The sequence below is a fragment of the Megalops cyprinoides genome, chromosome 15 (assembly GCF_013368585.1).
Source record: "Megalops cyprinoides isolate fMegCyp1 chromosome 15, fMegCyp1.pri, whole genome shotgun sequence".
NCBI classification, from domain to species: Eukaryota; Metazoa; Chordata; class Actinopteri; order Elopiformes; family Megalopidae; genus Megalops; species Megalops cyprinoides.
The window spans coordinates 28,426,800-28,449,469 of NC_050597.1; the positions used below are offsets into that span (position 1 = coordinate 28,426,800).

The window sequence follows — 22,670 nt, forward strand, 5'->3', positions numbered from 1 at the left end:
ACAATTTACATGTCAGTCACAGTTTTTTAGCGAAGAGGCAGTGTAGCACGTGTGTATAGGGTTATCGAAACTTAAACGAAATGATTTTCATTTGTGCCTATCAATGCTTCCAAGCTAATGGTGAATATAACCAATGAGCAAGCTTCTACTGTCCTCTCACGATAGAACCACTCTACTGTAATTATGTTAGGCTGCTGAAATGAATTTAGAGAAAACATCCCCTGGACTAATTAAAGCCATCACTAGTCCTCAATAGAGCGTGGCTTTATTTTTAACAGAGCTGTGTTTAGAACGTGTATCTAAATATAGACGGACATTTCAGACAGCAGACATAATGGAGGAGCCCTTGGCAGCTTTGATTGGTAAATTGGAAAAACATGTTTCTTGCTCTCAGACCAGGGTCATTACTGCAAGTGAGGTCAGCACTTGCATGCATCTGGAGCTCAGCAACAGGCCTGAGAGTGGCAGGAACATTCTGACATTTCTGACTTCTTTACTGCTTTTTTGGAGAGGAGTATCTTACTTTATCTTATTGTTAGAGTTGACATATGCAGAGCTGCAGGGTATAAGTAGTCTCATGAAATGAAACTCCTTGTTTCACTATTTCAACAAGCAGATTTAGTGCATCAACGAGATAATGGGGAATCAGTAATGCCCGGTGTTTCACGCTGCTGAACTGTAGTTTTTAACTTTTGACAGGCTTTAATTAAAGTGAATATTCTCACAGATGTCTGTAACTCAAAAGATGAATAATCCAATGTCACTTAAACCACTGTATAATTTAGACTCCATGTAATTTTTTTTGCTGTTCAGTAGTCTTATTTAAGAGTATATCCACAGATACTCTAAATATTGACCAGATGACTAGCTCTGTGTGCTTCATATTGAAAGTTCTGACTCTGCCATTGTTGAAGCTGTAGGTGTTTTGATTTTCTGGCTTCTTAAGAATGTTCTGGAAGGGGCGTGGTCTACACAGAACATCTCCAGTCAGCAACACAGATGGCAACATAGTCAAGCTCCCAGCCGGTTCCTGGTCAGAAGAGCATGGACGCTGGAGTGCAGAACATGAATATCAGGTCACAATTTAGTGTCTGTGGCATACCCTTGTCCTCTTCTGGTGTGGAGCTTTTAATTGCTTGTCAGGTTGCAGCCTTCAGGAAACACCTTTGTAAAATGGTCACAATGAATTTTAAGTTCTAGTTTCTAACTTTTATGGGGCATTACATTTTTAAACAATAAGCTAGACTATGGTGCACCACTCCCAGAGAAATTTAGAGACAATGCATTCTGCTGAATCAGGCTGCCAGGGCCCCAACCTGCTGTTTAACGATCTGTAATAAACAGAGGGGTTGTACCTTGTTTGCTGTCAACACGGCCCTGCTTGCGCGAACAAAATGTGCGTCCATCTTGATTAGAAAAGTACACATTTACTGCTTCATAGTTTCATTCACAATCTTTGAGTTTGTCCTACTTTGAATTTGGAAGCTTAGCAAGACATGGACACATTTAACCAGGGTGCGAAATGTGGGGGGTCTGTAGGGGGGTCCGAGACCCCTTGATTGACACTTGAGACCCTCTGAAAGCCTCAACAGCAATTTTGGGGGGGGTCTCTGGAAATATCTTTATTTCCAGAGACCCCCCCTTCAAAATTATTTGTCACTTGCAATTGTCACTAAAAATGTCTTTTAACCCTTAAAGCCTGACAGACGCAGCCTGCATCCAAATTCACATCCCTTCTTCTCGGTTGAATTGCTCTCGAAGTATTCATCGCTAACGATGCTAGTTGCTTGTCTATGTGATGAAGTGTTGGCAAGAAAAAAAAAAATTGAATTTGCATCAAATTTAAACATAAGTACCATCTGCATACAGCTCTACATCCATCTCCTCATCTATTACTCTTGTTTGAATTACTCATGAACTCGTCATTGCATAGATATGGAACACATATCACAAGAGAGAGAGGAACCGGAGTTTTGTAATGATGCTATTCAAATATTTGTACATACTGAAGTAATCACGTTATGGAGACAGATCAAACTTCTGCAAAGTAATACTTTCTACTTTGAGTACTAATTTCTTCACCCATTTTCACACTCTTGCTTCTTGGTTGAATAAGTCACAAAGTCCCTATCGCTTCACAACATATATCAAAATAAACAGCAGAACTCGCCCTTTCTGATGATACTAGTTGTGCGACAAAGCATTGTCGCGTAATCCAGTTTTGAAATCATAACAAATTTCTGCATTATTTATTTACTATTTATTTACTCTCCACCCCCCCTGCTGAAAAAACCTCCCATATTTTGAAACCTAAATGTTGGCAGGTATGGGTAGGGGGGTAGGGGGGACCCGCCAATTGCCACTGGGTATTTCGCACACTGTGTTTAACCCATATGTCCACCGGACTGGAAAAGCTGAGAGTGTTCTGGAATGAAAATCAGTTGGGTAACAACAGGGGAAACAAAACAAAGAAACATGAGGTTTACTGTTCAGCTTCCAGCCAACTGTTCGGATTGTAAACACTGCGTAACAGTGTTCAACTGTTTGTAGCTAGTGCTCATAGATGGTTGAAGAACCAGCTCGGTATGGAAGATGACATCATGTTTGCCTGTGGGTGAGCGCAACGTAAATTGTCCAGCATTGTATTCTATTGTGTTTAGAAAAGCGCAGCAGTCTTGCCCCACCTCAAAACGCCCCCTCGTCCTCTGAGATAGCTTCATTCCTGAATTTAGGGTGTGTGTAGGATGCTCTGACTTTCAAACTCAATGAGTGGGAAGCCCTTGCCGAACTGCTGGATGAAGCCAACAGTTCCAGTCACCGTCCACACATTCATCCCTCTGGTGCCAAGAGACAAGCTCCAGACGTACCTTGTGCTTTCAAAACCTATGCGTGTGCACCTTCATGTGGAGCTGAGTGCCTGGAACCAATCTGGCAAGGCAAGAATCCATCAAATTCCCCCCACCTCCACTGGGAGCTGTCCCTTGTCTTATCCAGTTACCCAGCACCCTCAAGAATGTTACCATTATAACCGTCAGTGAACTTGCTTACAATTACCTGGGTGTTTAATAGTCATTTTTAAGATGGTTGAGAGGAACAAAAATGCAGCTGCAGCTTATAAATGGGTCAAGAGTGCCAAAAAAGGTCCCAGTGGAGCGGGACCTCATGACTGTAATCACAGCTCAGGCTTATTAAAGCGGCCTGTTGCAGAGTTTTTAAATGGCCATTGACTCTGAATGTTATTGCTGTTTAAGAGTCCTTCAGTGGAAATGGTTGAGTACCAAACACTGAACATTTAAAATGCCGGTGTGATGGTCAGGTAAAAAGCAGAGCAGCGATGGTGTGGATTCAGAGATAGCGAGGATGAATATAGCTGAACAAACCCTATGGGTGTTCATTCATGTCAGCATGGTATTATTTCTCATAGGTAAAGTTTTTGGGTTTCGGTATGAAAGGCCATAAATACTGTGTATTCAACTTAACAATTTGACTAGCAGGTGTGGTTCAAACAGTTCAGATTATGCCTAGGTCATCAAGTAGATGTACTGTTTTACAGATTTCCCTTATGTAGCTAGAAATGCTCAACAATGTCTTAGTGAGCTTTGTTTTATTTTCCCAGCAGACAAGTAGGATATGGTTATTATAAATGTCAGAAAAAAATTTCATTTAAAACTTAGTTTTTTATCTTGGTTGCCTAGTGCCTCTGATGTTTAAAGCAACAAACATAACCCCACAGTGGGCTCTACGGTCTGGTGCTTGGGCTGGCTGTTCTCTCCAGGGAGTCATATGAAAGCCCATGAAACACCAACGCTGGAATTCAGTCTGACCACATCACTGTTTGTTCTTGACTCTCGATAATAAATGATTGAAAGTCAAGTCCTACTGTCACCGATGCAGCGGTATTTATTCTATGGTTGTTTGAAACAAATGGAAAAAAAGTGACAGATGTTGCAGCAACGGTAAAGCGTGGGTCATTTCTAGTGTTCGAGCTTGAATGGCTAACCATGGTGGGGACAGACCGAAATGCAATTTGTGGCACAGCCAGGCTGATGCCGACACTGCAGACGGCATCAGAGTAGCCTGACCCATCTCAATCGCGTCTGAGGGGTGGGGGTGGAGGTTTGCTGGGAATTTACTGCTGTGAAGTGGAAACAGGTCCTTTGGTGTTATGCTGAAACAGCCCGCAGGTTCAAAGCCTTTTGTGGGTTCTGACCTTGATGTCTCGATCATCCAAAATGGGAATAAATGACAGCCAGTATTACAGAGGGAGAAGAAGGCAAGTGACCCTCTGAATGGTCTGACTGTAGTACCTTTTCATTTGCCAGTGTTCCTGAGAAGCACTTCACAATTTACCCTTTCATCTATAAAGTTTAATAAAAGCCTGGGGAGTTGTGTGGGTTGGCATGCATCACCAAGCTTTTGGCACGCTTTATGCATTAAATGGTGCCGTGCTGCTGACGGAACTGCAGGGACCTTAAAATGCCACCCAACGACCTTGCATTAATCAGAAATATCAAGCCATCACTTCTGAGCACAACATTCGTGTGATCAACAAGCCAGCCTCACATTCCGTTACACCAGAATATAAATGTGTTTCCAGAAAACATTGATCGTTATTAAAGATCAATTTGGACATTTAGTTTTTGAGTGAATCTGATTTTCAATACAGTTCACTGGATGTAGATATGACAGATACATTTCTTTCTTAGGGAGGGGCTGTCAAACCCTTGGATTTTCCTTTCAGAATCTTTTCCTGTTTGAAATTCAGTTATCTCACTAACCCTTTTTGCCAAGTGTAACATTCTGTAATGATTATCTATAGCCCATCCCATTCAATGCACACAAAACTGTAAGCGCAACACATTTTAGTAATTATGGAAGCCATCCAGATCCCTCTGAAATTGAGCCTCAGAGTTTTTGCCAGGATTGCATGAGACCAAAATCATTCACATGTGTTCCCGCATATTACATATGTACATACATTCAGCAGGGATCTTATAATCATTTTCATACATGTCATCGCTTCTGTCTGTTCATAATGCACTTATATAGGGGTTCACTTGTTTTGAAAATCAATGTGCACTTGTAATTCACTATTCACTCTTGATGATGAACATGATGTCACATTAATGATGGTCTTTGTGAGAGGTTGTGTGTCAATGCAATCCTTGAGCATTTTGCTCACAGTGACTGCAGTTCTAGTTGCCATGATACTGGTAATGGTTATTTTCCATTGCCAACATTAGCTAGCTTTAAAGGGCCAATAACAGCTCTCCTAAAGAGAGTTGGTTTCCCTCTGGAAGGGCTGTCACTCAGTTAATGAACAGGTAATTAATACCCATTACACAAAACAGCATATGGAAATCAGAATGACTCGAAGTAGGCAGGCAGGTGTTACAGCTGTGATTATGATGGCTGTCAACTTCAGCTATTTAAAACTTGATGTTCTTTGGTGCTGTGTGTCCAACAAGCTGCCAACAATGGCAGCTGTACTGACTATTCTACTTATCCAGGTGAGCCACGTAAACTTCAGAGCCATGCTAATATTGCCGTAGTATTATCTAATACAACACACCAGTTCCTTGTTTCCAGAGTGCTGTGGAGAGCTTGACCATTTGAGGGCACTGACAGTTTGACAAAGTTCTTTTGTTTAGAATTACCAGATTTCCTGCAGAATATGACAGAATGTATGCTGGATAGCTAAACTCATTTACTCTATCTGATTATTAAAATGAAGGAGAAAATAGTCTAAAAAACAAAGATCAAACTCCTGCACAGGAGGTAGGTGTATTCTGAACTAAGACAAGATTGTTTGAATTGGCAAATTTCATTTAATGGTGTGGATAACATTCTTAATAGTTTTTTTGGATTTGCCTCTGTATGTAGATTCTTGTAGATATTTTGTGCTTCTGAGTTTCTGAGACATGTCAACATTCTCTCTCCTATATTTGAACAGAAAAACAGTTGACAAAATGTTCTAGATGCAGGCTGTATGTCTTTACTACAGCACTCCTTGCTTGGGCAGCACCTGTGGTCCAAAATGATTTCATTAAGCTTGAAGTTGTTTATCAAGTTTATATCTGCGCAAACACTTTTATGAAGTGAGCTGGGGAGCTAGCCATAGATTATCACATCTTGTTTTATTTATTTGTTGCAAAAGAAATAAGAGACCTGCTAGCTACACCGCTGACCTCCTGAGGTTTGACCTCCTGTTTGTCTGGTTCAGAGGTACTCAGGTCCTGGGCCCAGACAGCCACAAACTGTCTGCAATCCTACAATTGGAACCAGTCCACATTTAAACCTCATTTGAAGAGGAACAACCCAGACCAATTTACCAATGATAATACATTACAATATTAGAAAGTGTACCTCATTATATTACATACTAATGTACTGAAGTACTCATTAAGAATATGTCACTTGATTGCCAAGCATTTATCGGTTGAGATATGTATATTAATTTGGTGTTTTCAAGCACTGTTGGTGTAATATGAATTCTTCAAAGGAAGGGTACGGATTTATGCTTCAAATACTTGATGGATATGGAAATCCAAAGTAATTTTAGATGCCATCTTGCCATAGACTCTGCATTGAGCTACTGCTGGCATGCATGTAAGAAGGCACGCTGACCTTATGAGCGGAAGTAATGGGAATGAATATACAAAAAGCATCAGGTTGCATCAGGTCAGAGAGAAAATGGAGTGAGATTTCCGGTATGTATGAGTCAGTCCCCTCATTCTTGGAAAGTCGAAGGAAAACTTTGCAAATCTCTTATTTGAGTGTAGGCTTAATCAAAATTAGTTTGAATAGGGAGGCCCCCTGAAAAAGGCCTTGTGGTATTTGTCTTTCTTTCATCAGGAATCTCCCAAAAAATATTACCCACAACTCCCCTTGCGTTGTTTGGACAGGTGAAGAAAATGCAAGCTACGCTGGGCTGAAGTCCCAAGACTACGGTACCTCAAAAAAACCTCTCCTCCAACATCCGTTGCAACGTTGAAGGTTTCACTGGTTAAAAAATCCAGGCAGTCCCGCCGAGTTAACCCCCTGCTCAAAAAACAGCATCCCACACTGGTGCTTCATCAAAACCAGCGCTTCGGTTTAGCTGTGTGTGATGGAGAGGGCCGTGCAGCATTTTGAAACCATGTGCAGTGCGGCCCGGTCACTGCATAGCAACGGTGCGTGTGTGTGTTCAGACCACTTCAAAATAGCACGTTGTGTCCTTTCAGCACATTCGTTACCCCTGTGAGTACGTTTTGGCTGGCTGATTGAGCATTATGCGGGCTCTGAGTTGGCATTTGAAAGCCTTGTTGGTGAAACTGGCCCCAGCGCAGCGACCGTCTGCACCGCTCGGGTAGAGAGACTCGCATGGAAAAACAATAAACCAGGCTGTAAAGTGTAAAGTGAATCAGAGGCAACTGAATAATAGCAGGCAACTGAATAACCCCCCCACCCCCACCCCCAAAGTTCATTTAAACGAATGGACCTTTACATGGATCTTAAAGCAGTACGTACATGAGTGTGGAGATGTGGAGTTTTAATTTTAGATGTGTTCCACTTTCTTGTGGAACTAAAGTGAATGCTTTACTACAGATGTAAGGTTTTTTGATCAGGAAGGATGCCGTTTTTAGGCTCCATCTGCTTTTGTTGTCTGGGCGGAAGAGGGTCCCGCATGGCACACTGTACCCATGTTGCCTAACTGCTGAAGGATATGACCCAGCTGCCCAGCTGAAAGCTCCTTTCCTGACTCAGTTCCTCCAATGGGACTTGAGCCTGGTGCCAGATTGTTACATTACATAATTGTCACAAGACGTGTGGGCGTTCTCTCTACTCCCACCTCACTCCCTCAGAAGCTGAGCCAATGTAGAGTTTTACAACCTGTTACCTCATACAGAGCCATCTGATATAATCCATTCATAATCGTGCTCTGGTTGAAAGAGGCCTGTATGCCTCTATTTCACAAGAAAGATACATCCAGCACAAAGACAGTTGGTCCACATTTGAAACACTCATGGGCCTGCAATGAATTAGTGAACCAGAGTCACATTAGAGGGTGGTCCAACAGTTCTAAAGATACACACAATATGTAAGAAATGATAGATAGGAAGGCTGATTAGGGAGTTGTGCAGTTCTAAATGTTTAAATGTTGAAAGCCATATGCGTAGACATGTTTGTTTAATCCACTCTTGGGGCATCCCCAAATCCTAATCGCTAGTGTTGAGCACATGATGGATGAGGAGTGGATGCTGAGAGATTTCCTCTTTCTTCCAGATCGGGAAGTGTCAAAAACCACTGGATCGAGATCTACTCTTTTGTCGAACATCTGGCCGAGAAATTCATTAGGTAAGAGGATTGAAATTTTTATGCTCTTCTTTTGTGATTGGCACCAAATAAGAAAAAAGCAAAGTACAAACAGACACCCACAGGGATACGACCAAATGTTGTCTCATCTTGTGCCACTGTTTCTTTCTCCTGCTGCCTGTCTGTGGTGTAAAGAAGGGACAATTTGCAAAGATATGAATTTGAACAATAAAACATGTATGCTCCAGATATTTGGAGCGTTCATTTAACTTGACAAATGACTTTGGGATGAGGTAAGTTTGTTCAAATGAGCACTAATCACTAAAAGCAACGTACCTTCTAGTATAGAAAAATCCAATTTGTATCAGTCAACAAAATGATTTTTAAATTTCTCCCTCAAACCAGGAAGATTTGGAAGGAACGTTTTCACAATTCATGTCACGCAACGTGGAATGTACAGATTTTTCTGCTGTTGTTTGCTAAATGGCAAACGGGTCCTCTCTCCTTGCAGCCCAATGCTGAGAATGTCCTTCATTGTGTTCTCATCCCGGGGTAACACCATCATGCCATTGACAGAGAACAGGTAGCTATCCCGCCATCCCACTGAGGTTCCTGTCTGCCCTATCAAGCAGATGTTACGAGACCAGTCTGTTGGCATTGAAACCATTTCTCTTCAGCAGCCATAGAGAGGTTTGATCAGTTGGTGTCACCTCATGTCTTTAAGGGACGAGATAAGGAAGGGACTGAGTGTTTTGAAAAGGGAGATACCGGGGGGTGATACGTTTATGCATCTTGGCCTGGAAAAGGTATGTCTTTGAGACTTTTTTGCATGCTGTACAAATGCAGTACAAAGTTCAATATTTTATGAAATTGGACAAATTTTTTTTGATGTGGAGGAACAATTTTTTAATTTATTTTCATGCTCTCCGCCAAAAACGTGGGCCCCCGCCTCCCAACCCCAGGCAAATGAGCAGATATTCTACGAGAACTACGGTGAGGGCCCCATGCAATCACGCCGCCACCACGCAGGGTTTTTTCTGCATGTTCAGGAGGTATTAAGCCTGCACTCTTTGATTTCTGCTTTAAAGGGACAGCGAGCGTCATCATCGCACTGACTGACGGAGAGCTAAATGAGCAGCAGTTCCACACGGCACAGCAAGAGGCGAGTGACGAGCCGGCACGCCTAATTGGACATGGCGTTGAGCACTGGCCGGGAACTCACCGCTTGTTTCTCTGACCCTGGTGCAGGCGGAGCGGGCGCGGTCCTTGGGAGCCATCGTGTACTGCGTGGGAGTGAAGGACTTCAACGAGACGCAGGTAGCTGGGAGTTCCACGGTCCATATTAAAAGGGTTATCTGTTTAATTTCCTCCTCTGCCATCTCCTGTTTGTTACGCTTCCGCATTGAACATTCCTGGCTTGATTAAGTCTGCTGCAATTATGACAATGTCAGAGACTTCCTCGTTACTTTACTTTGCATTACTCCATTGAGCCCTGTGTTCTCAAAGGTTTTGGATTCTGAAGAGTTTTATGAGTTTTGGAATTCCCCAAATTCAAAAATAGAAAAACACTTGTGCACCTGCTAAGGTTATTGAGTGCGCTGAAAACTTTTTGATTAAGTAGTATTAGGTTTGGACTGGAGAAGTTTTTTGAAAAGGTTCAACTTGTTTGGATTATTGACAACTTTTCTTCTTCTAGCTGGCCACCATCGCGGACACCATCGAGCATGTCTTTCCTGTGATTGGAGGATTCCAGGCCCTAAGAGGAATGATCGATTCTGTAAATATAGCTGCCTTTTTTTTAAAGCCAAAATTGCCGCTGACGCCGCCATACCCTGAAAGTATGAAAATGTATTTCTGAATGCCTCGCTAGCACCACTTTACTCACATTGGTCCACTTTTCTTTTTCCAGATCATAAAGAAATCCTGCATTGAAATATTAGCAGCTGAACCATCGAGTGTCTGTGCAGGAGGTAAGGGCTCCATGAATACAAAATGAAATAAAACTATGGATGGTGTCAGTAATAGGAAAGGCCTTATGCCCAACCTTTGCATAACAAACCACCTAGGACAGAAAAAAATAGATATTTTGGTTGTGTCACATTATAAGGTTGGATCGTGAGCATTGAAGCAGTACAAGTAAAATGAAGTTGTACAAGAAAGTATTTCATTAGCAGAAGCAAAATACCAAAGATAGTGGCTTAGCATGGCCAACCAGTGGCTTTCCCTTGGTTTTGTTATGACATAAAACACTCTAGCTACCCCCTCAGCTCAAGCCTTGATTTATTCATCGCTGCAGTAATCTGGTTTATTACAGGAGGCCGCTGAATTTGTACTGAGGTGAAAATCGGTCACGCACAGAAAGCGCCAGTCCTTGGAGACTCCTTGCCGTAGACACAATGCTGTGAGTGGAGTCTGAAACAGTGTGCGCTAATAGGGTCGCGTCAAGCCACATTCATCCTGCCGCCCTGCGCACCCGTGCTCACCGCGCCGGGCCTCCGCGGCCTGGCTGGGCCAATTAAACAAACAGCCGTTTTCCCGTTCAGGAACCAGCCCAGAGTAGCGAAAGAAATTTAACAGAGGGGGTGGCGTTTGCACCGTTCGCAAAGCAGCAAACTAGGCCAGGAAGAACCGGCCAGGCAAAAAGGAGCAGTGCTAATTTTACCCGTCCGTCCCTGACAATAAGTTTAACGTCACTTTGTGGGATGTCATGTCTGCGCGCAGTGAGTAATTGCCGGGCCTTTGGAGCCGTGTGCCAAGTTGGCTTAGAGATGAAATATGATAAGAGTGCCTCGTCCTAATGCTCACTGACTGGGAAATTGCATGTAGGAACCAGGCCACAAACGATGACGAATACCAGATTTTTGGTTCCCGTGTGCCCTCAATCATGATTTTAAAAAATTTCTGTATTCTCTAGATTGTGATTTTTCTTTTGTGAACTCTTTAAATCATGATTTTGATTGATATGTTCTTTAAATTATTATGTGTTTTGGTTGCTGTATTTCTTAGTTATCTCCAAACAGTAATTTCACTGAATTTATGTTTTTCTCTTTTTTGCTTTAATTATTTTTTCATGCAGAAGAGCCTTTGAAAATCTTGACCCCATATAATTTCAAACGTGACTCTGATCTATTTAAGATGATTGTGCTAATCCAATTTGCATAAAGCGTTACCAAAATGAGTCTTAATGAAAACATTACATGCTAATTAATGTCACTGACTGAATTATTTCTGGTTGGACATATTGTTCAGTAATTAATTAAATCAGCCCAGAGGAAGAATGGCGGCGATACAAGCTCATGTGAGAACTGTTATTTAATTAGGCGTCTTTTAAAAATGATCCCAGTTTTATTGGGATTCTGGAACATGCAGTGAATGTAGTTAATCCTCTCCGTAACCCGTTAGCACGACAATATGAGCAAGAGTGACTTCCAGAAGAGGAATGGCTGACGCGCATTGATGGGAGAGAGCGAGCGGTGACGTGGTGACACAGTGTCAAGCTTCCTCTGTCTCTCTGTGACGTCCATCTTCCTCGATCTCTCGCCACCCCCACCCCCCCACGCCCGTTACACTGATACGAAGTGACCAGGCCGAGCGGTCTGTAAACAGGCCATCAGCTCCCGAGCTGAGGGCAGCCGCTATGCAGGCTGACAGCATCATTGCTTTGATTACGCACAGCGGCCTCGCCACCATGATTGAAGGGTTCCCCCCCCCACTCCTCCTCGTCCCCCGCCCCCCTCTGACCGTGGTGTCCTGCCGGCCGCGTCAAACGCCCAGGTGCGGATGCGAGCCGTCAGCTCCTCATCGGGGGCTGCGGTTGCCGAGGCGACAGCGCGGCGGGCACGCACCAGCTCCTGCCCACCATCTAGCTGCCAGCACCGCCCACTCCACCCTGCGCTGACCTCCCTCCCGCCCCCGCCCCACGCGCCGTCCTGTCAAAATCCACCACGCCGCGTCTGACAGTAACTCGCCAAGAAAAGGACGCGGCCGTGGTCATGGCCAGGGTCCCGAAATTAAACGGAATTAGCCATTTCAGCTGCCGGGACGTCATGCAGCGGGTGAGGCCGCGACAGAGCAGTCCTTTTCGGAGGGGTGGGCAGACATGATTGAGAAGCACATGACAGGTTAATTAGGTGAGGGGAGGAGCCGGTGTGGAAGCGGGGGAGACGTGAGTGTTTCAGACGCACTGCGAGCTGCTGAAATCAGCACATGCGCCGCTTCGACAAGCAGACAATGGCTCCGTTTTTACTGACAGGGCTAATGTCTGTGCATTAACAATGAGGGTTGCTGCCAAATTAGAGGAACGGATAAATATTATTAAACATAGCTACAGTACATGTAATATTTATTATGAATATTCCAACAGATTGTTAATTTATATATATGTAAAAATCATGAGATATGTATTTTGTGTATGAAAATCACTATAGTTTTATACATCTACACCTACAGTAAATATAAGTACTTAGAACATATATAATTTCTGAGAACTTACAATGAATTATAAAAAAGGAGCTTTTTTATAAAGGAGTTTAAAAAGGAGTTATTATAAAGGAAATCACTGAAATCACTGTGCGCTATTTAGTAATTGAAACTGGTGATTAAATTCTTTCTGTGTGCAAAAACCATGTATTTGTCCATAAACACCATATAAGCTGTAAATGAAACAAGCAGCATATCTGAATGCCTCCATCTGGTATAACAGATTCCATGACCTTTCGTGAATGGCAGGCATTTCCTGGGTAAAAATGCCAAACATTTTTACCCAGTGATCTTCACGCTGCTGTTTAAATGCTAAAGGTGTGGCGTCCCCTCAATTTTATAAACGCCACAAGAACAAAGATGGCCTCTGTCACGCCACGGCTGCAGAGAGAGAGAGTAACGCTCATGGGGCTTTAGGTGAGCCCGTCTCAGCCCCCTGCCCCCCCCCCAGAGATGGGCTCTCAGACAGGGTTTTAAGCAAACATCTTTATTCCCCTCTCTCTCCGTCTCTCTCTCTCTCTTGCTCTCTCTCTTTTTTCACATATCTAAGCATATGTTGGTTAGCGGCCGCCAGTGAACACTGCACAGCCCGAGGGGGCACAAAGGTCAGAGATCCCACTTCCACGGTTGCAAAAGCTCCCCCAGCCACGGGGCACGCAGATATTTGTGAACAGCATCATTTTTATTATTAGCACCAGTGGACCATGCACACGTTTTTTTTTTTGCCTGCCTCCCCCCGGATCTGCCACCACCCCCTTCAGAAAATCATGTTGAATTGAGTCTACATGAAAGGTTAAGGATGGAACAGATAAAGCGGGATACCAAGGCCCCTCTGGCAGCAGGGCACTTTATGATGTCATAGCGCTTGGCATTTTTCGAAAAGGTCTCCATGAGACAAAGATCTGTGGAGGAACTGCAAGCCCTTTTGCAAGCGTTTTGCACAGACAGATACCGCAACGTTGTGTGTTTCTCTGAACGCCATGTGCAAAATGGTCATGTCAGCTGTGCAACTTCATAAAGACGCTTTTTTCTTGTAGGTTTCAAAGCTCTGACTTGATCAAAACTAATATTTGGATGTGTGTCTCAGACATTTGTATAATATTCCTTCTTGTAAGCAATCACACAAATACTTGCTAAATAACAGATACTTGCTAAATGTCATATTTAGAGAATTGGTGCAATGTGCAAGGTTTTCTTCAAATATGGATATTAAGATAAAAATGAATTAAAGAACAATGTCTTGCATTTATCTTGCTGTGTTGATTTGATTATTTAAAGATTACGGCCTAGATGCATTGCCACAAGACTGTGGTTAGTCCTGAACCTTGAATATCAAATTCAAACTCTTTTTCTTTCACATTTTCACACACTTCACGTTATTTGTTTGAACTGAAATTAGACTCTTTTAATTTTGTTATTCAAAATTAAGGATAAAATCCAATTACATTAGGTTGAATTCCAGCCCTAGCTAGAGCCTCACTGGTGGTAAAGGGGCTTCTACAGTGACTTGTTAGAGGAAGTCCAGGCATCTCATTCACATGTCTGAGGGGATTCATTGCCAAACACCTGCTAGTATTATGCTGTAACAAAGTCTACATCTGCTTCAATTTGGTATTCAAAGTTAAGGACTTAGACCACAAAGAACCATTGAATCCAGGGCTTAATTGTTTTGAATCCTTTGTTTCCAGAGTCATTTCAGGTGGTGGTGAGAGGAAATGGGTTTTTGCACGCTAGAAATATTGACCAGGTCTTGTGCAGCTTCAAAGTCAATGACACCATCACCATAAGTGAGTAGCTTTGCACATTTGTCGTTAAGTTTCTAATATGCTTGTTGAAGTCACTGCTTTATGTTAACCCATTGGTTTAATGTAATGTAAAATGACTTATGATTCATGGTGTTTACACAGTTCTCATCATCAAGTGAGGAAGGCCTATGCAGTTTCAATTTGCATGTACATAATGGAAGCTCTTTGAAAGTGTAAATGTTTCTCTTTCTAGATGAGAAACCTGCGGATATAGCAGACACCTACCTGCTGTGCCCCGCACCAGTCATAGACGAAGTTGGGAAGTAAGTGTTTCAGTCCTCACTCAGTCCTGCCTTTGTTTCTGTACGTCTAGCAATATTGACAGGCCAGAAACCAAACGGCTCAAAAATCCTTGATAAATTAGGGCCAATGTCATTTGAAATTCTTCTTATCAATCATGGGTTTTCTCCCTAACGCGGCACGACACTCCTCGTGCGGCAAGGAAGCCCAAGACGGGAATTTAATTAGCCATTCACAGAGGAGGGCCGACATCGTCTTGACTTGTGTTAGAGGTTCCGTGTGAGAAGGCCCTCGTGTCTGGGCCTGCAGCCATTAGATCTACTCTGCCAGGGTCTCTGCACCCCCAAGGACCAGGCCGATAAACTGCGGCCCGATCACTCTGCAGACACACCAGCACCACCCTGAAGAGAGTCTTCAGGTTTGTGTGTTTTTTTGTTTTTTTTTTTTTGCTCGGAAACTGGCGAAATCCCACCAGCCATTTCGCTCCCCGCCCCCCCTGGAGCCCTACGCATAATTATCTTCACCACCGGCTCCAGACACCTTGAGGAGTTCATTTGTCTTGTTCTTGTCAGAACGATTTCCTGGGGATCGCTTGAGCTTTTCTTTTTCTATTGATGGAACTGACTCATCGCCTTGGCAACCGGAATAAGTTGTTTTGCACAAACCGCTTCTTATTTTGTCCTCGCCTCTGCTGCAGAAGGCCTGTTTGTCTGAAGGGTTGAGGTTGGGCTCTGTGGAAAATATAGTGTACAGTGTCACTGATTGTGTTTAAGGTCCTGACAGGCCTTTTCCGGGTCTCTCAGACAGAGAACTGGCCCCTGGGTGGCTCAGGTTTAAAAAGTGAAATCAGCTCTCATGACTGTGTTGGGTTTCCCCTTCTCTGTCTGCTTTCTCACTCTAAATACATACATAATTGTTCCCCTATTTCCTTTGTTTTTGGTAAAGTGTGTGGCCCCAGTTGTCCTTGTTTCCCTGGCTGTCCCAACAGTCCCCTGATGTCCTCAATATGTTTAAGGGCCCAGTTAAAGATTGTCCAATTTTTTCCACTGGGGGATTGTGGGTGAACTTAAATGTTTTTAAACTTTGATATATGCATCCTGAAATAATGCAGTACATTTTGGCATTTATAAATAGCATTTTAGTAGCATTTTTCTATGAGATTTAGCTGCTCCCTATACTGAGAGTCCATACAGACCAAGGTGCTCTCCTGTCTGTGCTGTTTGGTGGATTACTTTACCCCCTGTTCTCTAGGTAATGTACCCCTCTTAGCTGCCATGTCAGGAGCGCCCCCATATTTAGTCTTTATTCAAGTGTAATAGCCATGATTATTGGCCATATGGAAAGAGACAGGGCCCGGGGGAGATCCAAGCGGGTGACTTAACAGAGGCAGTCAGCGGAGGAGGGGACAAACCATCGGGGTCAAGGGGGACCGCGCAGATCAGAGTCAGTTGGAGGTTCAGGAAAAATAGCCGATCTCTGTCGGCCAGATTGCCTCATGCAAATAATGACATGATCATGTGTGGAGTAAGTGGCCATGGGGGGGGGGGGGGGGGGGGGGGTTGGTGGGGGGCGCACTTTGCTCACGTGTTGTCACCGCGCAAACTCAGTTCTGTCCTATGGTAGATCTGCTCCCCTCTGCGTTTTTTAACCATGGTATATGAAATTGTCATATCCAGCTCCGTGCTCATTGCCAATGCAGGACCATCTGTTTCATCCTTGTATTTGCAGGCATAATTTTGAAGAGGTGCCACGTAATAGGAACTAGCACTGTTTTGTTTTCCCATTTGTAACCCTTCAGTACTAATTAACACATGGACATAATTATGGCGTTCTGTCTTCAGATGTCCGTTTAAAGTATACCCAGGGGTCTGCGAAGAGGAAACTGACCCCCAGGAAGAATGTTTCATCGGACATTACAAGCATGTGCTATGTGAGACAGGCTGCTTGGTGCAGCTTGGTACAGCCAGCTGAGCATTTTCACCGGAGTTTCATGTTTTAAAACTTACTGAATTTTTCCAGGAAACAGTAAAAATAATTCTGAAGTGTTTACTTCTAAAATAATAGCAGTCATTTTCCAGAGAAGTACATGGGTTGCCCCTTTCCGAGGCTCTTGAAAGAAGGGATGAAAACCAGGTATTATGGGTAATATTGTCTACATTAGAGAGTGTGATGTCACCGAGCTGCTACAGGGTCCACACACAAACCCCCCAGCATCCCATCATGCTTTGCATTCTCAGAAATGCCCCCCTTGAAACCATCAGTCCCCACCGGTCAGTCAGGGATTTTATTTATTTATTTTGTGTCAGAGAGACGTTTCTCGTGTGATGAAGTCACAAGTGCTGTCACGCAAACACGAAGTGACTGAGAAGCTTCCAGAATGGGCGCTCGGAAAGTGCGGCAGTCCACTGATTGATGGCGGACACGATCGCTCTGTCACCACGGCTCCTGATCTCCGCGCGCCTCACCTCCTGCCGGAGGGCGTTCAGGATGCCCGTGTCGCTGACTGCAAAGCATGATGGGGTGCAGGAGGGTCACAGTTTGTGCATGGCCTCCCATAGCAGCTTTTTTGAGTACCCATTATTTCAGGGTTTCACCCGTCATAAGACATATTGCGTTGGACCATTTGAGAGGAAGACCCAGGGAAAGTCTTCTTTTGGGCACCCTAAATATTTAATGCAGTGCCTTGTAGGGCATGTTTACTTTGTATGCAGTTGGTCCTGTATGTCCAACTTCACATTTACTTCAGGGTTCAATTACAAGTACCTGATGGCGAGCCTTTGTATAATCAACATGTGTAAGTGCTGGAGCTCTGTGTCAAAGCTGGTGGAATGTGACGACTGTTGAATGCTATCAGAGCACACAAGCCTTTTCAGCGCGTACCAGGTTCAGTGTCTGTATTGTTAGCGGTAGTGGGTGGACAGATGGTGGGTTTGGGGAGTGTCTGATGGGGCACGTTGTCCTCCTTGTTGTCGTGCAAATCACCGGCAGGCCGTTTGAAAGGGTTCAGGAACGGCTGGTGCAGCGGGGAAACGAAACAGGAAAGCCCGATCGTTCCTCTCCTCCCCTCCCCCCATTCCTGCTCCCCCCTTTCCTCACCCTCTCCCCCAACCTCCCCTCCTCTCCTCTCATCCCTTACCCACCCCCCTGCCTCTCCTAACCATACTCATGCTCATTGCCAACTTCAGCTCCCCCCCCCTACCCTGCCCAACCAGCTCTCTCTTTTCACCCCCCCCCAACCCCAAACCTCTGTGTGCTCACTGCTAAAAACCTCAACTTCACCTCATCTCTCTCCCTCTTCTCTCCACCCCACCCCCTCCTCCTCCTTCTCTTCCCCCCAGTTTGACCGCAGCCCTCTGTCTCCAGCCCCATCTCTGCTCACTCCCCCTGTATTAATCAGCAGGGAGAGCCTAGAGAGCCCACAGTGAGGCCCATCTGCTGTTCACCGGGCACCATGGCAGTGGCTCTCATCAACCTCTATACGTTTCCCCCTCTCCCCTGTGTTCCTCCAGGTTGTCTCTGCCCCTATTCCTTTCTCTTGATCCCTGTGTGTCTTCCTCTCTTGTGCCTTGTTGCGTCTTCCTTTCTTGATCCAGCTGTCCTTCCTCCTCTCTCCTTTCCTGTTTCTCTGTCCGTTCTTGTGTCCCTGTCACTATCTCTCTTTGACCTACTCTAATATGTGCTGGTAACATTGACACAGATTTTTCATACATTCAGCAGATCTCTCTGATGTTCAGTACACATTTCTTTGAGCATTCTGTCACTGCCATTTTTGAAGCTACAAGTGTTCTGATTCGTTGGCTCATTATGAACATTCTTAAAGGGGTGTGGTCTAAAACAGTACATCCATAGGAATGCATAGGAATGCAGACAGCACTGTTACCAAGGAGAACCTCCTAGACAGAGGATGGAAGGAACGCAGAAGCCAAATATCTGGTCATAAGAGAACATGTGTATTCAGAACATGTATTCAGCCACATAATACATACACACACACACACACACACACACACACACTATCTTTCCCTCTGATCATAACTCTTTCTCTGTCTGCGACTGCTTGCCAGTCCACTGAAAAACGCACTCCCAGAATCCCACTTTCCATATTCCAGATTCCACGCTCCGCGCCAGACCAGATAAGACCCACATTTTCAATGCGTCCTTAGAACCTACTACTCATTCCACTCTCCACTGACCGTTCCCATCACCCTCAAAAGAATGCGGTGAATTTGAAATCAGGCATATAATTATGGGCATCAGTAACGCTACTTTACTGTGTCTTACTATTTTTCCAATTTGGGAAACTTTTCAAAACCTCCATTTTAGATTTTTTTTTTTAAATTTGTGCCCATTTGCAATCCTGACCCATGTTTGACTATCCCTTAGTGTACATTGAGCTGAACACGTAGGTTAAAGTCAAAGTTAACATTGACAACAACTCAAGTGTGAGGGAAGTCAAGCTGAAACAAATGCTGCTTAATGGGCCATTTCATGTTTCATTTGTACCATGTCTTCAGCATTTTTCAGTTTTATTCTGTGTAAAGCCATGCAGTAGCCATGGACTTCTTTTGCATGCTGTTGATTTACCAGATGGATGTTCTCTGATGATTCCATGCACACAAGCCATCCTTGTTCATGTCATACAGGTCATACAGTTATTCCCATGTATCTGTAGTAGACATTGAAGAGGAGTTCAGCTCTGTGAAGTTAATTCACGTCATGTCTCTGTTCATGTTTTAGGGTCGTCTATCTTCAGGTCAGCATGAATGAGGGGCTGTCCTTCATCACCAGCTCTGTGCACATCACGACCACGGAATGTGTGAGTATGGCCTGCTATCTGCAGGGAGAAGGCGTGAGCGGAAGATGTGTCGGACTGACTACGTCAGTCTCAGTGCAGGGGTCTCTCCTGGACTTCTGTTTCAAAATAATGATGCCTGAAATGTTTCTCTTCTCTCTTTCCTGTTTGGTCCTCATATCTTCTTCCTTCTCTTTCCTGTTTGGTCCCCATATCTTCTTCCTTCTCTTTCCTGTTTGGTCCCCATATCTTCTTCTTTCTTTTTCCTTTTTGGTCCCCATATCTTCTTCCTTCTCTTTCCTGTTTGGTCCCCATATCTTCTTCCTTCTCTTTCCTGTTTGGTCCCCATATCTTCTTCCTTCTCTTTCCTGTTTGGTCCCCGTATCTTCTTCCTTCTCTTTCCTGTTTGGTCCCCGTATCCTCTTCCTTCTTTTTCCTGTTTGGTCCCCCCTCTTCCTCCTCTGTCTCGTTCTCCCCCCTCCCCTTCCCTTTTTCCTCTTCCTTGGCTGCTGCGTTGTCTCTAGGGTCTCCTCTGTCCCCCGTTTCATCAGTGGGGCCCTTCTCTCTAGAGTAAGTTCGTCTTCTCACTTCCACCTTGATCCAAATGGAGGGGCTTCTGAACTTGCCTGTCTAACTTATCCCAAAGTCCTGTAAAACCCCACCTTTCCCTTTGGTTGCATTTCTAACAGCTAACCCCCCCACCCCCCACCCCCCACAAGGCAGAAAAGAATACCCAACACAATACAAAATACAAAATGCATTTGATAAAGCTTACTTTTTTATTTTACTTTATTTCCACTTCCCTAACTATTCCTCTGATCTTCTTCTCTGCTCTCTCTGTGTCTCATGGGATTTGTAGTCCTGCAACCATATAGATTTATCACACTGCGGTATATATTATATATTATATATATAATTTATACTATACTATACTGTAATTATAGTTTATACTGTAAACATTATTTTTTATGTTTGTAACTTCTTTATTATGCAACACAATTTCATTTGTCATGCCAATAAAGCTCCATTGGAATTTGAATTTGAATGTGATTTTCCGGTGCCATCCCTCCCTCCCGCAGTTTGACGGCACGATTCTCCTGATCACGCTGCTGATCCTCTTCCTGTTGCTGGCCCTGCTGTTGATGTGGTGGTTTTGGCCACTGTGTTGCACTGTGGTGAGTTCTGCGTCCGCCCTCGGCCTGCACCTCTGCCTGCTGCTGTGTGTCACTCTACAGTAAAGCCATTTTTCAGATCTGAATAACAGCTGCGCGTTGGTACAGTCAGTGAATGAAGGGGAACTCGTATGTCTCTGTTGCACTGCTGTTCCATGTGTTGAGTCACTCTCTCTGTGTGTTCAGTCGATCCTTCCTCCGTGCGTTCGGCGCTAGCGCAGATTACACAGAGGAAGTGTTCGGCAACATCAAACGCTACCCGTATATTAGTGCATGCTCTGCTCGCCTACGTGTCCATAACATGCATTTGAGCAGTTCTCTGTGTTTTTACTGTGTTTTTAGGTGATCAAAGAGCCACCTCCGCCCCCTCCCCCAGAGCCAGTAAGTGCCCCTCCCCCTCTCTCTGTGATCTCATCTGGCCTTCATTACAGGCTTCAAAGTGTAAATCCAACAGGGCCTTGACCAACCCCTGTATCCGCCACAGAGGTCTATCTGAGCATGACCCAGGGCAATTTACAGAAGAAATATGAATCTTTTCCCCACCTCAGTTTGTGGATATATCAGTTAACAGATATAAGCAGTCATGCATGTTTTAATCCTGGCTACATAACTGAATCAAAAGCCTTCAATGTTCCTAGATACCATACTTTAAATATCCAGGAACAGCACATAAACCTAGAGCCAAAAGGCATTCATCCCCACTCAAATACCCACATTGAAAGAGTTGAACATCTAGATGGCCCATCAGTAGAATTCAGTGGGGTTTTTTTTATAGAAAAGTCTCATAATGGTCCTCTTGTGTTTGCTTTGTTCCTGGAGGTTAAAGGCGACCAGCCATCGCGCCTGATTTCAAATAAAAGAGCTTTGTAGCGTCCTTTTAGATGGTACATCTGCGTGTGGAAACAGTGGGCTCACAGTCCGGCCTCTTTGAAAGCCTCGCCGGCTCTGAATGGGCCTGAGGTCCCCCTCTCGCCTGCTTCATTGAGTCGCCACAGCGGCGAATAACATTATGGCCGGCCTCGTGAATGCATAACTGCAATTATCCGTTTTGGAGTTTTTTTTGTGCGGTTGCTTCAATTGTGCACGTCAGATTTCCCACTCTGGACCATCTCGGCGAGGTCTGTCCCCCTCAGAGGCCTTCACAACAGACGCCGATTCACTGGTCTGGTTGTTCGTTCACTGTAACAATGGTGTTCATATTAAGGATAAGACTAAGCTGGTTCAGAGTGTGTCCCAGGCCTGATAAGGTTGGGTTGGGGTGAATCACGGAGGCCTCAGGTCTAGCCACAGTGTCAGTCGGTGGTGACCGTCTCTCGCTGTCGGAGGACGGTGAGCATTGACTGGGTGTCCTCCCTGCTCAGGAGTCGGATGACGAGGATGGGATGCCGAAAAAGAAGTGGCCCACCGTGGACGCGTCATACTATGGAGGACGTGGCGTGGGGGGCATTAAAAGGATGGAGGTATTGTCAATTTTAAACATTGTGTGTGTGTGTGTGTGTGTGTGTGTATGTGTGTGTGTGTGTATGGTCAATGAATGTGTGTGCGTCAGTATAACGATATATGTATACTGTCCAAACTCACCAGTAGTCAAGTGTGCATATTGATGTCCGCACTTTGGTGCAAGTGTACATTACCACTTTGAGAGCGGAGATGCTAAGTTTCTGTGCAATTAATGAAGCATCATAAAGAGAAGCAACTGGGTACGGTCTGATCAACTGCATGTGTATATTAGACAACAGAGGTCTACACCCCTAGGATCTTTTTGCCAGTGGATAGATCAAGTTAAAACCCTGGCCGTTTTTATACAACCTCAAGTCATGTCAGCTATTTATCTCATCTGTACCATTCTGATATCACATGAACACAAAAAGCACATCTGTGCCCAGA

At 44.3% G+C, this 22,670-nt stretch overlaps 1 protein-coding gene across 1 annotated transcript in view; it reads left to right on the forward strand.

Moving 5' to 3' along the window:
* antxr1d (ANTXR cell adhesion molecule 1d) overlaps nucleotides 1–22,670 on the forward strand; it is a 32,618-nt gene that overhangs the window by 2,256 nt on the left and 7,692 nt on the right. The window contains exons 2-15 of the mRNA XM_036546623.1: nucleotides 8,266–8,337; nucleotides 8,807–8,878; nucleotides 9,020–9,101; nucleotides 9,258–9,288; nucleotides 9,384–9,457; nucleotides 9,544–9,612; nucleotides 9,992–10,072; nucleotides 10,205–10,265; nucleotides 14,463–14,561; nucleotides 14,773–14,842; nucleotides 19,557–19,635; nucleotides 20,691–20,786; nucleotides 21,126–21,164; nucleotides 22,145–22,243. Of these exons, the coding sequence (XP_036402516.1) occupies nucleotides 8,266–8,337; nucleotides 8,807–8,878; nucleotides 9,020–9,101; nucleotides 9,258–9,288; nucleotides 9,384–9,457; nucleotides 9,544–9,612; nucleotides 9,992–10,072; nucleotides 10,205–10,265; nucleotides 14,463–14,561; nucleotides 14,773–14,842; nucleotides 19,557–19,635; nucleotides 20,691–20,786; nucleotides 21,126–21,164; nucleotides 22,145–22,243 (1,024 nt within the window). The remainder of the gene's footprint in view (nucleotides 1–8,265; nucleotides 8,338–8,806; nucleotides 8,879–9,019; nucleotides 9,102–9,257; nucleotides 9,289–9,383; nucleotides 9,458–9,543; nucleotides 9,613–9,991; nucleotides 10,073–10,204; nucleotides 10,266–14,462; nucleotides 14,562–14,772; nucleotides 14,843–19,556; nucleotides 19,636–20,690; nucleotides 20,787–21,125; nucleotides 21,165–22,144; nucleotides 22,244–22,670) is intronic.